Source organism: Pelophylax lessonae, assembly GCF_965119305.1.
Source record: "Pelophylax lessonae genome assembly, chromosome: 2".
Lineage (NCBI taxonomy): Eukaryota > Metazoa > Chordata > Amphibia > Anura > Ranidae > Pelophylax > Pelophylax lessonae.
In genome coordinates this window covers 600,772,512-600,787,551 of record NC_138769.1, presented here as the reverse complement: position 1 = coordinate 600,787,551, position 15,040 = coordinate 600,772,512, and the positions used below count along the sequence as shown (strand labels likewise).

The 15,040-nt window shown below is 46.0% G+C and overlaps 1 protein-coding gene across 4 annotated transcripts in view; it reads right to left on the bottom strand.

Moving 5' to 3' along the window:
• Positions 1–15,040, bottom strand: part of CALCOCO1 (calcium binding and coiled-coil domain 1) — a 104,870-nt gene that overhangs the window by 32,656 nt on the left and 57,174 nt on the right. For 2 of the 4 annotated variants that reach the window (XM_082247689.1, XM_082247690.1), the window contains exon 12: positions 2,516–2,709. The exons of 1 other annotated variant lie outside the window; for it this stretch is intronic. In XM_082247689.1, coding sequence (XP_082103815.1) covers positions 2,516–2,709 — 194 coding nt within the window. The remainder of the gene's footprint in view (positions 1–2,515; positions 2,710–15,040) is intronic. One more of the 4 variants, XM_082247691.1, reaches the window with a different exon arrangement.

The window sequence follows — 15,040 nt, the reverse complement described above, 5'->3', positions numbered from 1 at the left end:
CAGCAATGCTGGCAGCACTCATATTTCTATTCCCCAAAAACAACCTCTGGATATGACGCTGAGCACGTGCACTCAACTTCTTTGGTCGACCATGGCAAGGCCTGTTCTAAGTGGAACCTGTCCTGTTAAACAGCTGTATGGTCTTGGCCACCGTGCTGCAGCTCAGTTTCAGGGTCTTGGCAATCTCCCTATAGCCTAGGCCATGTTCATGTAGAGCAACATTTCTTTTTTTCAGAACCTCAGAGTTCTTTGCCATGAGGTGCCATGTTGAACTTCCAGTGACCAGTATGAGAGAGTGAGAGTGATAACACCAAATTTAACACACCTGCTCCCCATTCACACCTAAGACCTTGAAACACTAAGGATTCACATGACACTGGGGAGGCGACATGGCTAATTGGGCCCAATTTTGACATTTTCACTTAGGGGTATACTCACTTTTGTTGCCAGCGGTTTAGACATTAATGGCTGTGTGTTGAGTTGTTTTGAGGGGACAGCAAATTTACACTGTTATACAAGCTGTACACTCACTACTTTACATTGTAGCAAAGTGTAATTTCTTCAGTGCTGTCACATGAAAAGATATGATAAAATATTTTCAAAAATGTGAGGGGTGTAATCACTTTTGTGAGATACTGTACATGCCATAGTCATGTATTCATCATTGGAGCGCAGGCATGTGGACAGAAAGTAGATGCAAGGAGGCTATAGAAAATCACTAGGATTAAAAAAGGCAAAATTTATTATTTTAATAAAAACAAAGGAACTTGCTCATAAATACCCAGTGTTTTAATTACAGTAATTAAATTATATTTTGATAAGTTTTTCTGTCTTGGAGAAAAGTCTTTCTTCCCAGCCTTTCGGCTGCTACCACAGCAGTCCAAGGGACAATCCCTTAATGCTAAGATGGGAAGGCTACTGGGATAGTGACAGGTTATGTCCTCTGCTATCACTGTCCATATTGAAGCAAAGGTGCCGCCACAAATAAAAACTTTTTGGCTCGGTTCACACTGCCGCTGTACACATGGCAAAACTTAAATTGCATAAGACCATGAATGGGCCTGGACTACAACTGCCCTGCAAACACGTGCAGTGCAAAGGGCACAGAGGGTCAGTCTTTTTAAGATATTGCCCCCCACTGCCTCTCATACACATTCTTCCAGCCCCCCCTTTCTCCCTTAAAGCACCCTAGAGCCCTATAGTTCCATGTAAACCTCAGAGCACAGCTCCCCTCCTCCTCCTCCATCCCACTGACTTATGCTAGCCATACACGCACAGAATTTCAGCCGAAAATGGTCGTTTCGACATTCGCGCCGTTAGTGAACCCAACTTTACCATCAATTTCGACCATGGGCCCGGCTAATGTCGATGAATCCGAAGCATAAACTTTTACCGTTTCAACTAACATGTATACATGTATGTTCTAATTATTCTTTTTGTTTCATTCTACCTTATATATTTTTATCGTTATCAAATGATCACTACGAACATGGAAACGTTCATAAAAAAACGAGTTTATTCTATCAGTTAGTGGACAATTCGCATTTAAATGATTAATAATCATTCAGTCTGAAAACGGCTGAAATTCTGTGCGTGTAAGCCAGCAATAGATGCCAATCACACTGACATCACAGACACAGTGGCATTCTTTTTTGCAGTGAGACCACTGACACAGGGACTTTTTTTTTCCAGTAAAACAACTGACACGGGGACTTTTTTTTTTTCAGTGAGACCACTGACACAGGGACTTTTTTTTTTCTTTTGGTGACACCACAGACACAGGAACATTTTTTTTTCTTTGCCACTGTTAGCCCCATACTGTGTTTCTGCACTGATTTTAAACTCTGCATTTCACTGTGGGTGTACCATTGCTACTATTTCAGCCACTTTTAGGGGCTGTGATCCCCTAAAAGTGAAGGACTACGGGTCCCAGCATGAACCCCTCATAGCTCAGGATGTGTCACCCTCCACCCCCCCCCCCCCAAAAAAAGTGAAGGACTCAGGGGTTCATGCTGGGACTTGTAGTCCTTCACTTTTGGGGATGCGACCCCCCAAAAGGGAAGGACTACAGGTCCCAACCTGAACCCCTTAGAGCTCAGGATGTGTCACACACTCCCGCTCCCCCAACCAGTGAAGGACTACAGGTCCCACTGCCCCAGCTTAAAAACCCTCAGAGCTGAGGATGTGTCCCCCTGACCCTTCAATTTGGTGGTTCAATGGGCCACTTGACTGGACTTGCCCCTCAGGCCTAAGGCTGCCAGCCCTCCCCTGATTACTTATTATATAGATTTATATTTATGATCTACTTAAAGTTCAGCTTTAGGAAATATGATTAATTTGTCATATTAATTAAGAAAAAAAAACCTGTCCTACTTGTTTGCACTGGTAATACAATAATTTCCTTTAAAGCTAGGCACTGAGAATTCTACCACAAATCAGACTTTAGTAAATTGCACTCTGTGTTGATTTATTTAATAAGCCCTTGTGTATATGCTGTGCTAGACATGCAACTTACAGAGTCAGGATTGTCCTCAGGCAATGGCTGTAGCTGACATGCAATGGGTGCTGGCTGATTGATCACCACCTTCAGAGACTCTCGAGGGAACGCTGGTAAGATGGAAGAGATCTGCTCACTCACAGTAAAAGGATCTTCATGCACAGAAAATCTCCTGTTTTCAGAGGACTCTTCATCTGACTCTGGCAGACCTACTGGCAAAAAAGGTGTAAAATAAAGAATATTTGGCCCAAAAATGCAAAAGAACCACAACCAAAAAAACATATTTAAGCATTCAGCTACCATATATTAGTTTTTATCTGAAACCTTTCGACTGGTAGCTTTGGGCAACACCACCAATTAAATGTCAATGCCAATGTAGCAGCAGCACTGTTAATGCTTGCAATAACAATGATAGCAAAGCTAAGAGATGTAGCAGATATAATTCTTTAGCTGCTTTACTCCCTTAAAGCATAGTAGTGGAGGTGGATGTTTCATATCCCACAGAATATAAGTGAAATGATTGTTGAGAAGTCATTGTATAAATATGCAAGTTAAAGCAAACAGAACACATAGAATTATCAATCTGCCATCTAAGAGACAATGTGAAAGGTGGTCAGATATGACCTGCATATACAACTATCTTCTTATACCCATGGCTAAGCTATATACAGATTTAAAATTGACTCCATCTGGCATATTACTGTCCTGTTCACAGCAACACAGATCATTTTAGCTGAAGGCAAATAGGATAGGGAAAACTTCCTAAAATAGTGGTTCTGAACCACCAGCCTGCTGCAGGGCCACAGCATTCTTCCTGCTGGACTGCAGCTTCCTGTCTGATCTAGTAGTTCACACTAGAACTAGTAGAGTACTAGAGGACTAACAGGTGCCTTGCGCTGTCACAACAGAAAATTACCTAATCTGAGAAATATAATAATAGAGTCTCACTATTATGACAACTTTCAGGGAGGAGATTCATACATAGCTTAAGAGAGACTGGATGTATACCATTGAGATGGGAAGTAAGTGAAGTAGTGGCATGTATCTGCTGGTGACAGCATTTTATAAATTCCAGCCAGGGGTATGAGAAGTGGAGACTGGCAATAAATGATTTCATCCACAGCATGGCTCAAAATTTCAAGTCTTGAGCTACTAGCCAACTAAGCCTAGCCTTAAGTGTTACTCGCCACCAGTTGCCCCACCCAACCCCTACCCTGCCCCACCCCGCCCCTAATTCTGCTCCTAAACACGCCCTTGTAAATGATTATTTCATTAATTCCCCTGTACACACTGTTCCACCCTCTCTACACACTGCATCCCTGTATACGCTGACCCTCTTTAACCCCAGTGCACTCTGCTCTCACTATTTTTTACTCTATCCCCCTCCCTCCACACACTGCATCCCCGGTCATAAATGCCTCTCCCAGCCAGTCAGTAGCTTGTATATATGTATATCTGTACACATTAAAGGGTGGGCAGGAGGGCACAGTATGGGGGGCTGGAGGGCACAGTACAGGGTGGGTAGGAAGGCACAGTATGGGGGGCAGGAGGCAAAGTAAGGATGGGTAGGAGGGCACAGTATGGGGGAGGAGGAGGGCACAGTACAGGGTGGGTAGGAGGGCACAGTATAGGGGGTAGGATTGCCCAGTACAGGGTTGGTAGGAGGGCACAGTACAGAGTGGATAGGAGGGTACAGTACAGGGGGGGGCAGAAGGGCACAGCACAGGGTGGGTAGGAGGTCAAGGTGCAGGGTGGGCAGCAGGGCACAGTAAAGGGTGGGTAGGAGGTATATACCCACCCTGACAGATAAGGAAACGGTCAAAAGTCCACAGAAAGTTAACTTCCTGAGCTAAACAGCCTAACTCGTTGGTGACCCAAGGTTACCAAGCCCTAGACACCTGGGAAGCCATATCCAGATCAGCCTTGCCAGAGCATCCCCCATTGGCACCATCAGAGACCTGTTAAGGCAGACAATAGCTGAATCAACCTTATTTTTTAAAAAACAAACAACTACTTTATAAGGTATTGTTGAGCTAAATGTGTTGGCGGGACCTTTTCAGGATGCAGCCAGTTGCCATAAAGGATGTCCTCCACTAGGTTGTGGACAAGAAAATTCTTTGTCAGTTTGTGTTTTTCAGGATAACCCATACTGGTAAACTTAGATCAGGAGGCCTCTGGTGGGCCCAGTGCCAAACAGGTCCGCATTTCAACATTCAGCACCAAGATAGTGTCACAGAGCATTGGTCGATAAAACAGCAGATGAGGCAGAAGCCTCCAACCTCCCCCTCCTCTTCCAGGTAAGAAACCCCATTAAATATGTATCAGAAATAGACTCCCTGCAGGAGTAGTCTAGGCAGGAAAAATGTGAATGTACACACCCACGGGGCCATCCCCACAGGCATAACCCACACACCCTCTGCTCAGCAAAGCAGTTTAGTTGTAAGCAGTAAAGAAAAACCATCTCCATATCAGAGGCGGTTGCTGCGTCTGTCAATGGACTTCAGAGAAAAAGATTTTACGGTAAGGTCTTACAAAAAACTTGTTTTCTCTATCGTCCATTGACAGACGTCAACCCATCTTCATTAGCTGAATGGGACATCCCAAAGCAGTGTAGGCATGAGGGGTGGGAAGAACGCAACCAAAAAGTAACGTAAACTCCCGAGGCCCACTGGATAACATGAAGCTCAACCAAACAACAGGAGTTTACCCAGGTAAAAGACCCCTAAGAGAAACATTCTCTTACGAAACAGCACGCAAAACCTTGTAGCCAAAAGAGGCATCAAAGATGCCACCAAATCCACCTTGTAGAATTTTGTAAAGGTGTGCACAGACGACCAAGTCGCTTCCGTACAAACTTGTACAACAGAGGCCTGATGGTGAAAAGCCCAAGAGGCACTCAGCGCTCTAGTAGAATGCGCCTTTACAGGGAAAGGAGGAACCGGACCCTTGAGCGACTAAGCCTGAACAACCGTCTGCCTGATCCACCTCGAAATGGTCGCAGCAGACGCAGCCAAACCTTTGCGAGGACCATCCGTAAAGACAAATAGAGAGTCCAATTTGCTAAAGGACTCCGTAACCGTCAGAAAAACTCTTATCGCCCGAACCACATCCAAAGAGTGCAAGGCAAAGTCTTCGGGATGCTGAGGCTTAGGACATAAGGAAGGCAACACAATTCATTAAGATGAAAATCCGACACCACCTTAGGGAGAAAAGACGGATTAGGGCAGAGCACCACTGTATCCCTGTGAACCACCAAACAAGGTGAACGATAGGACAGAGCAGCCAACTCAGATACTCTGCGAGCAGAAGCAATAACCACTAGGAATGCAACCTTCTGCGACAAGGAGAGCAGAGAAATCTCCCTAATATTCTCAAAAGGAGGCTTTTGAAGAACAGGCAATGGGGACCTCCTCGGAGGAGCCAGATGACGCCCCCCCCCCTGAAAAAAATGCGAATCTAGCCATTAGTAGCCAATGGACGTTGGAAGTAAATAGCCAAGGCCGACACTTGGTCCCTGATAGTGCCCAAAGCCAAGCACTGCTCAACCCCTTTTGGTAAAAAGGCCAAAACCTTAGCTATAGAAAACAAGCGAGGGTGCGGCTGCAGCGATTCACACCATGAAATGTAGGATTTCTACATACGATGAAAGATCTTCCTTTCCTTAACGTTGATTTCCTGGCCTTCAAAAGTAGGAACCACCGAGTCAGAGAGGTCTCTATCCCTCAATACCTTGCTTTTAACAGCCAGGCCGTTAAAGCCAGCGACCGTAAAGCAGGATGGAAGATCGGTGCTTGAGACAGCAGGTCTTGCCGCAGAGGAAGTCTCCATGGAGGATCTATGACCATTTTCACCAGGTCTGCGTACCAAGACCGCCGGGGCCAGTTTGGTGCCACCAGAACGAACAGAATATCTTCCACTGCCACCGGGCGAGGAAAACCTCGGCAGGAGTATGAGCAGAGGGAAGGCATAAATCAGCTGATACTGGTTCCAAGGAGCCACCAGGGCGTCTGTGGCGTCGGCCAGAGGATCCTGAGACCTGGCCACAAACCTCTGGACCTTTCTGTTGAGGCGAGACGCAAACAGATCCACGTCCGAAGTCCCCCACCGGGCACACAGGAGGTGAAACACCTCCGCATGAAGGGACCATTCCCCTGGATCCAACACCTGACGACTCAGGTAATCCGCTTGCCAATTCTCCACACCCGGGATGTGGACTACGGAAAGAGCTGGAACATTGGCTTCCACATATACCAGAATCTCGGCCACCTCCTTGGCCACCAGGACACTCTTGGTGCCCCCTTGATGATTGATGTAAGCCACAGCCGTGGCATTGTCAGACTGTATCCCAACTGGAAAACTGCGTAGTCGGCTTGGCCAGTGGAACAGGCAAAGTTTGATTGCTCTGAGCTCCAGAATGTTGATCAGCAACGAGGAATCCTCTGACGCCCAAGTCCCCTGGGCACAGAGCTTCCCCAGCACTCCACCCCTGACAGGCTGGCATCCATGGTGACCACCGTCCAGAACAGCGGCAGGAAGGACTTGCCCTGACACAAAGCAGGAGACTGGATCCACCAGGATAGGGTTGACTTTGTGAGATGACGCAAACGAATCTTCCAGCCCAATTACTTAGGGTCCCTGTTCCATTTTGCCAAAATCTTTCTGCAGAGGCCTGGAATGAGACTGAGCAAACGGGACCGCTTCAAAGGTCGACACCATCAGACCCAGGGCCCTCATGCAGGCCCGCAGGGAGGACTGATCGGCTTCCATCAGCAACCTTATCGCCCTTTGTAACTTCTGAAGTTTGTCCAAGGGGAGAAAGACCCTTGCAAGAGCAGAGTCGAGAGTCAGCCCCAGATAAGTGACCCGTACGGATGGCGATAGAGCAGATTGCTTGAAATTGATCGTTCACCGGAATTCTTGAAGGGTCCGAACTGTAATAGAGATGCTGTCCAACAGATCCGAATGAGAGTCTGCTCGCAACAGGAGATCGTCTCAAAATTGAGATTCCTCTCTGACGCAACAAGGCCAGCACCGGGGCCAGGACCCTGGTAAAAACTCTGGGAGCGAAGGCGAGACCAAAGGGTAATGCCGCAAATTGAAAGTGCTTCTCTTGCGCAAAGCGGAGGAATCGCTGATGTCCCTCGAATATGGGGACATGGAGATACGCATCCTTGATATCGATGGAGGCCAGAAAATGCTCCTGATTCAAGGATGCCACCACCGACCGAATGGACTCCTTTCAAAACTTCTGCACCCGCACAAAGCGGTTCAGAGCCTTGAGATCCAGGATTGGAAGCACCTTGCCCTCCTTCCTAAGCACCGTGAACAGGTTTGAATAAAAACCTTGAGAGCGTTCCTGTGGAGGAACCAGCACGATCACTCCTTGAGCCAGGAGGTCCTGCACAGCTTCCCGAAGATCTTTCAAATGCTCCGGAGACAGGTGAAGATTTGACTGAAAAAACCTGTCCCCCAACCAGGACCAAAATTCGATTTTGTACCCGGAACAAATCTGTTCACGAACACATTTGTCTTGAACGAAGGAAGTCCAGGGTTCCTGAAAGAAGTGCAGACGTCCCCCCACCCCCAAAACTGGTGAAGGCGCCTCTTCATGCTGAAGAGGACTTTTCCGCAGCACCGGACTGACTGGTCTTGGTTCTTAGACCCTCCAAAAGCTCTGAACAGCTTACCTTTTTCTTGCGCCCCAGGGGCATGAAAAAAACGTCTATGAGCAGTAAAGGAAGGAACCTGCTTAGAACGGGGTGTTTTACCTTTGGAGGATTGAGGAAGAAGAGTACTCTTCCCTCCAGTCAGACCCTTTATCAACTCATCTAGTGAGTCGCCAAACAAACGCTCTCCCAGAAAAGGGAGATCCGTCAGGGCTTTCTTGGAAGCTTGGTCAGCCGACCAGCTCTTCAGCCAAACAATGCGCCATAGGGCAATCCCCACAGCCAAAACTCTGGCTACCAGGGAAGCCACATCCAGGGACGCATCACACAGGAACACCAGGGCCTGGGCCATCTGGTCCACAAGTTCCATCAGTTCTGGGGAACTACATCAGGGTTCAAGTTCCCTTTCAAAGTTTTTTTTTGCACAACTAGCACGTGCTAAACTGCTCAACACGCTGCCATTGGTCATTCACAATATTGTGAAAAGTCTCGGGACAGGGGAAAAACCTTGCCAGACTTTTGGGTCTTGCGGCAGCCAAAGGCCACCCGTGTCCCTGCCGACGTGGGCTCATCAGCCAATTTAAACGTTTCCCGCACAGAAATAATCAGGGCTTCCACCAAAGCGCGTTCCCGCGATGCAGCTGAAGAAGACAGGTCCTCTTCACCATCTGACTGCGAGGACAGCGACCCTTCAGGTAGAGGGGGGGGTGTCCATGTCGACCACATCAGCCTGTGATCAGCAAGGGGGCACATTTACTCACCATACCATGGACCGGGTCGGCTCTGTTCCAGGAAGACCCCCTCCAACCTGAAGTAGGGGTGCTGCCAGCCGAGGGGGTACGCTGAGACTCAGGGCGTTCCAGGTCGTCACGTCCTGGCGAGGCATCCGCTCCCAGGCTCGTCCCCATCTGGAAAGGGGCACAGTTGGAGCGAGGCCTAGTGCGGGACTATAACCTGCTCATGGTCATAGGCCAGGCTGGGGAGACCTCAAGGATCTAGATTATCCAGTGCGGATCTAGATTATCCAGTGCGAAACCCCAGCCAGCATGTCTTGCAGATCACCAGGAGGATCCTCCTGAACACTAGCTAGCAAAGTGAGTAAAGAGAAAAAAAACTAAATATTCTGAAAAAAATAAAAAACTGAGACCGAAGTCCCAGCAGGAAACCTAGGTCCTACTCCTTCTCTAGGCAAAAACACACTGGTTTGCTGAGCAGAGGGTGTGTGGGTTATGCCTGTGGGGACGGCCCCGTGGGTGTGTACATTCATATTTTTCCTGCCTAGACTACTCCTGCAGGGAAGAGCATAACCCATTCAGCTAATGAAGATGGAGGCTGCGTCTGTCAATGGATGATAGAGAAAGGGTGTTTGCAACCCTGGTGATCTGCTGTTTGAATCAGATTTAAAATCTGCTCCATAAAAGCAAAAAGCAAGAAATCATTACTTAAGCACAAGAAGTGCAGAACACCAAACAGGGCAATTGAAATGTCTGAGAAGAAGAAAGAGTAAAAAGGGGACAACTGAGCAAGCTATTAGTGGCTAAATCCCCATGAGAGGCCAGCAAGAAAGTTGTCATGAAACAGCTTTTCCCCCATCCCAGACTTCTTCCTCCTGTGATCCGCCATGTGTTGTGAGGGGGGCTCCTGTAGATAATACCCACTGTGACCTTAGGAGACAAAGAAGTGGTCCAGTAATCAAAGTGACTTTACAGGCTGGCCCTGCATATTCTTTGGCAGAATCCAGGTATGGTCCCCTGTAGCATTTACTAGAGCTGCATGATTCTGGATAAAATGAGAATCACGATTTTTTTTGCTTAGAATAAAGATCAGGATTCTCTCACGATTCTCAGTGTAATATCTTTTACATTATACAAAAAAAAATTGGGCTAACTTTACGGTTTCTTTTTTTTAAATGAAAAAAATATTTCTAATATTTTGCTTTAATATTAAAGCATATTTTTCCCCAAAAAACGGTGTTTGAAAGACTTCTGCGCAAATACAGTGCGACATAAAAAATTGCAACGATCGCCATTTTATTCCTTAGGGTCTCTGCTAAAAAAAAAAAAAAAAATTATATATATATATATACACACACACACACACATGTATGTATGTATGTATGTTTATATATATATATATATATATGTATATATTAAATATATTTGGGGGTTCTAATTAATTTTCTAGCAAAAAATACTGATTTTAACTTGTAAGTAACAAGTGTCAGAGAAAGGCTTAGGCTTTAAGGGGGTTAACCGCCTTAGCGGTAAACCCGAGCGTGACTCGGGGTAGGAATTTTCTGCTATTAGCGGTATCCCCGAGTCACGCTCGGGGTCAATGGGCAGAGCGTGCAGACAGCGCAGCGGAGCTTCTCTTACCTTAACCTGGCGATCCAGCGATGAGCTCTCATTGCTGTGACCGCCAGCGAGATCTCCGCCGCTCGTCTGTCGGTAGGAGGACTTCCTAGTTCCGTTCCCTGCAGCAGCAATGCTGCATGGGAGCGGAACTAGGGAGGGAAATTAAAAAAAAAAAAAAAAAAAAAAACGTTACACATAACACATTTTATATTATATATATGCATATATATATATATATATATATATATGCATATATATATATATATATATATATATATATATATATATATATATATATATATATATATATATATATATATATATATATGCATATACAGTGGGTACGGAAAGTATTCAGACCCCCTTAAATTTTTCACTCTTTGTTATATTGCAGCCATTTGCTAAAATCATTTAGGTTCATACTTCTTCCTCATGAATGTACACATAGCACCCCATACTGACAGAAAAACACAGAATTGTTGACATTGTTGCAGATTTATTAAAAAAGAAAAACTGAAATATCACATGGTCCTAAGTATTCAGACCCTTTGCTCAGTATTTAGTAGAAGCCCCCTTTTGATCTAATACAGCCAGGAGTCTTTTTGGGAAAGATGCAACAAGTCTTTCACACCTGGATTTGGGGATCCTCTGCCATTCCTCCTTGCAGATCCTCTCCAGTTCTGTCAGGTTGGATGGTAAACGTTGGTGGACAGCCATTTTTAGGTCTCTCCAGAGATGCTCAATTGGGTTTAAGTCAGGGCTCTGGCTGGGCCATTCAAGAACAGTCACGGAGTTGTTGTGAAGCCACTCCTTCGTTATTTTAGCTGTGTGCTTAGAGTCATTGTCTTGTTGGAAGGTAAACCTTCGGCCCAGTCTGAGGTCCAGAGCACTCTGGAGAAGGTTTTTGTCCAGGATATCCCTGTACTTGGCCGCATTCATCTTTCCCTCGATTGCAACCAGTCGTCCTGTCCCTGCAGCTGAAAAACACCCCCACAGCATGATGCTGCCACCACCATGCTTCACTGTTGGGACTGTATTGGACAGGTGATGAGCAGTGCCTGGTTTTCTCCACACATACCGCTTAGAATTAAGGCCAAAAAGTTCTATTTTGGTCTCATCAGAGCAGAGAATCTTATTTCTCACCATCTTGGAGTCCTTCAGGTTTTTTTTTTAGCAAACTCCATGCAGGCTTTCATGTGTCTTACACTGAGGAGAGGCTTCCGTCGGGCCACTCTGCCATAAAGCCCCGACTGGTGGAGGGCTGCAGTGATGGTTGACTTTCTATAACTTTCTCCCATCTCCTGACTGCATCTCTGGAGCTCAGCCACAGTGATCTTTGGGTTCTTCTTTACCTCTCTCACCAAGGCTCTTCTCCCCCGATAGCTCAGTTTGGCCGGACGGCCAGCTCTAGGAAGGGTTCTGGTCGTCCCAAACGTCTTCCATTTGAGGATTATGGAGGCCACTGTGCTCTTAGGAACCTTAAGTGCAGCAGAAATCTTTTTGTAACCTTGGCCAGATCTGTGCCTTGCCACAATTCTGTCTCTGAGCTCTTCAGGCAGTTCCTTTGATCTCATGATTCTCATTTGCTCTGATATGCATTGTGATCTGGAAGGTCTTATATAGACAGGCGTGTGGCTTTCCTAATCAAGTCCAATCAGTATAATCAAACACAACTGGACTCAAATGAAGGTGTAGAACCATCTCAAGGATGATCAGAAGAAATGGAAAGCACCTGAGTTAAATATATGAGTGTCACAGCAAAGGGTCTGAATACTTAGGACCATGTGATATTTCAGTTTTTCTTGTTTAATAAATCTGCAACAATGTCAACAATTCTGTGTTTTTCTGTCAGTATGGGGTGCTATGTGTACATTCATGAGGAAGAAGAATGAACTTAAATGATTTTAGCAAATGGCTGCAATATAACAAAGAGTGAAAAATTTAAGGGGGTCTGAATACTTTCCGTACCCACTGTATATATATATGCATATATATATATGCAAATATATATATATATATATATATATATATATATATATATATATATATATATATATACCTATATACACACACACATATATATATAAAATTATATTATTGATTCGATTATAATTCATGCGTTATATATATATATACACACACATATATATATAATATATAGCGCATGAATTATAATCTAATCAATAATATAATTTTATTATATATATTATATATTAAATAATAAAATAATATTATTGATTCGATTATAATTCACTTGTTTGTGTTTCAAATTTATCACATCTGGGATGTCTACTAGAGACTTGTTTTGGTCAGGTTTAAGTCAGTAATTACTAAGAATTGTAGGCCTATAATACATAACGCCAAATTTCCATGAAAAGAATTGTACCGCTTTTGGAACAGAATTCCTGACAGAATCATACCGCCAGGGAGGTTAAACTGCTCTCACTTACAGATGGAAGTTCATTCCTTTGATCTAAAAGAACAAATACATTATAAAGCATTGGGTTTAGGCTCCATGCACACAGGGCGTCATAAAAACGTGCTCCAAAGCTGTTTACATAACGCCGGGAAACAGCAGCTGTAAAAACGTGCTTTCAGTAGCTTTTTCTACTAACGTTATTGCACGTTTGGCCACAGTAGCTGTTAGCAGCGTTTTTTCTGCCTCCATTCAAAATCAATGGCTCCCTACGGGAGCCTATTGATTTGAATGGAAGTCACACCGCAGGTCGGATCAGGGTGATCCGACTTGCGGTGCGACCTGCACTGTGAGAATCTTGAGGGGGAACTCCACGCCAAAATGGGGAAAAAAACGGCGTGGGGTTCCCCCCCCCAGGGTTCCAAACCAGGCCTGTAAAAGTGTGCATCAACTACCAGGTGGCTGCCTTGCAAACCTGCGTCACTGACAGCTGATGACGGAAGGCCTAGGAGGCACTAAGTGTTCTATAGTAGAGTGCACCTTGACAGGGAAAGGAGGAACCTGACCTCTAAAGGAATAGGCCTGAACCCCCGTCTGTCTGATCCACCTGGAAATGGTTGCAGAGGAAGCAGACAACCCTTTTCAAGGTCAGTCTGTGAGCACAAATAGAGTCTTACTTCCTGAAAGACTCCGTAGCTGCCAGGTACACCCTAATTGCCCGGACCACATCCGAGGCATGCAAGGCACTTTCCTTCGGATGTTTAGGCCTGGGACACAGGGAAGGCAACATAATGATTTTATTCAAATGAAATTCAAATACAACCTTTGGAAGGAAAGACGGACATGGGCGAAGAACCACCTTAGCCCTGTGAATCATCAGATAGGGTGAACGACAGGATAACGCCGCCATTTCCGACACCCTACACGCAGAGGTGATAGCCACCAAAAAGGCCACCTTCTGGGACAGCGTAAGCAGGACAATCTCCTGAATATTTTCAAAGGGAGGCTTCTATAGAGCTAAAGCACCAAATTGAGATCCAAGGTGGCAACGGAGCCAACACTGGAGGGACCAAATGTCGGACACCCTGAAGAAAGGTGCGTGCCTGGGGGTGTGTGGCCAAAGGTCGTTGGAAGAAGACCGCCAAAGCCGACAGCTGACCCTCGACGGTACTCAAGGCCAACTTCTGTTCAACCCCCCGTTGAAGGAAGGTTAAGATCGGAAGCCACAGAGAAGGAGCGAGGATGAACCTCAAGCGACTCACACCAAGCAATGTACGTCTTCCACATACTATGGTAGATCTTCTTAGAAGTAGATTTCCTAGCTTTCAACAGTGTAAGAATCACTGATTCAGATAAACCCCTATCCTTCAGCAACTGGCGTTCAACAGCCAAGCTGTCAAAGCCAGCGACTGTAAAGCATGATGGAAGATCAGTCCTTGGGACAGCAGATCCTCCCTGAGAGGAAGTTTCCAAGTAACGTCGGGAACCAGCTGCACCAGATCGGCATACCAAAACCGGCAAGGTCAGTCCGGAGCCACTAAGATGACTGGATTCCCTTCTGCCTCGATCCTGCGTAGAAGTCTGGGCAGAAGCTTGAGAGGAGGGAAGGCGAAAATCAGCCGATACTGACCCCATGGCGCCACCAGCACGTCTGTGGTGTCTGCCAAAGGATCCCTTGACCGAGCCACAAACCTCTGCACCTTTCTGTTGAACCGAGACACCAACAGATCTACCTCGGGGGTGGCCCACCGGAGAAACAACTGATGAAACACCTCCGGATGAAGGGACCACTCCCCTTGGTCCAACTCCTGCCGACTGAGGTAATCTGTCTGCCAATTTTTAACCCGGGGAATGTGTACAGTGGAGAGGGCTGGAATGAACCGTTCTGCCCACCTTAGAATGCCGGCTACCTCCAGAGCTGCCCGGACACTTCTTGTGCCCCCTTGGTGATTGACATAAGCCACGGCCGTGGCATTGTCCGATTGAATGCGCATTGGACAACCCTGAACACGATCCGTCCAATGATCCAGAGACAGTCCGATTGCTCAGAGTTCCAAAACATTGATCGGTAGTCTGGACTCTTCCAGCCTACAGATCCCCGGAGCAG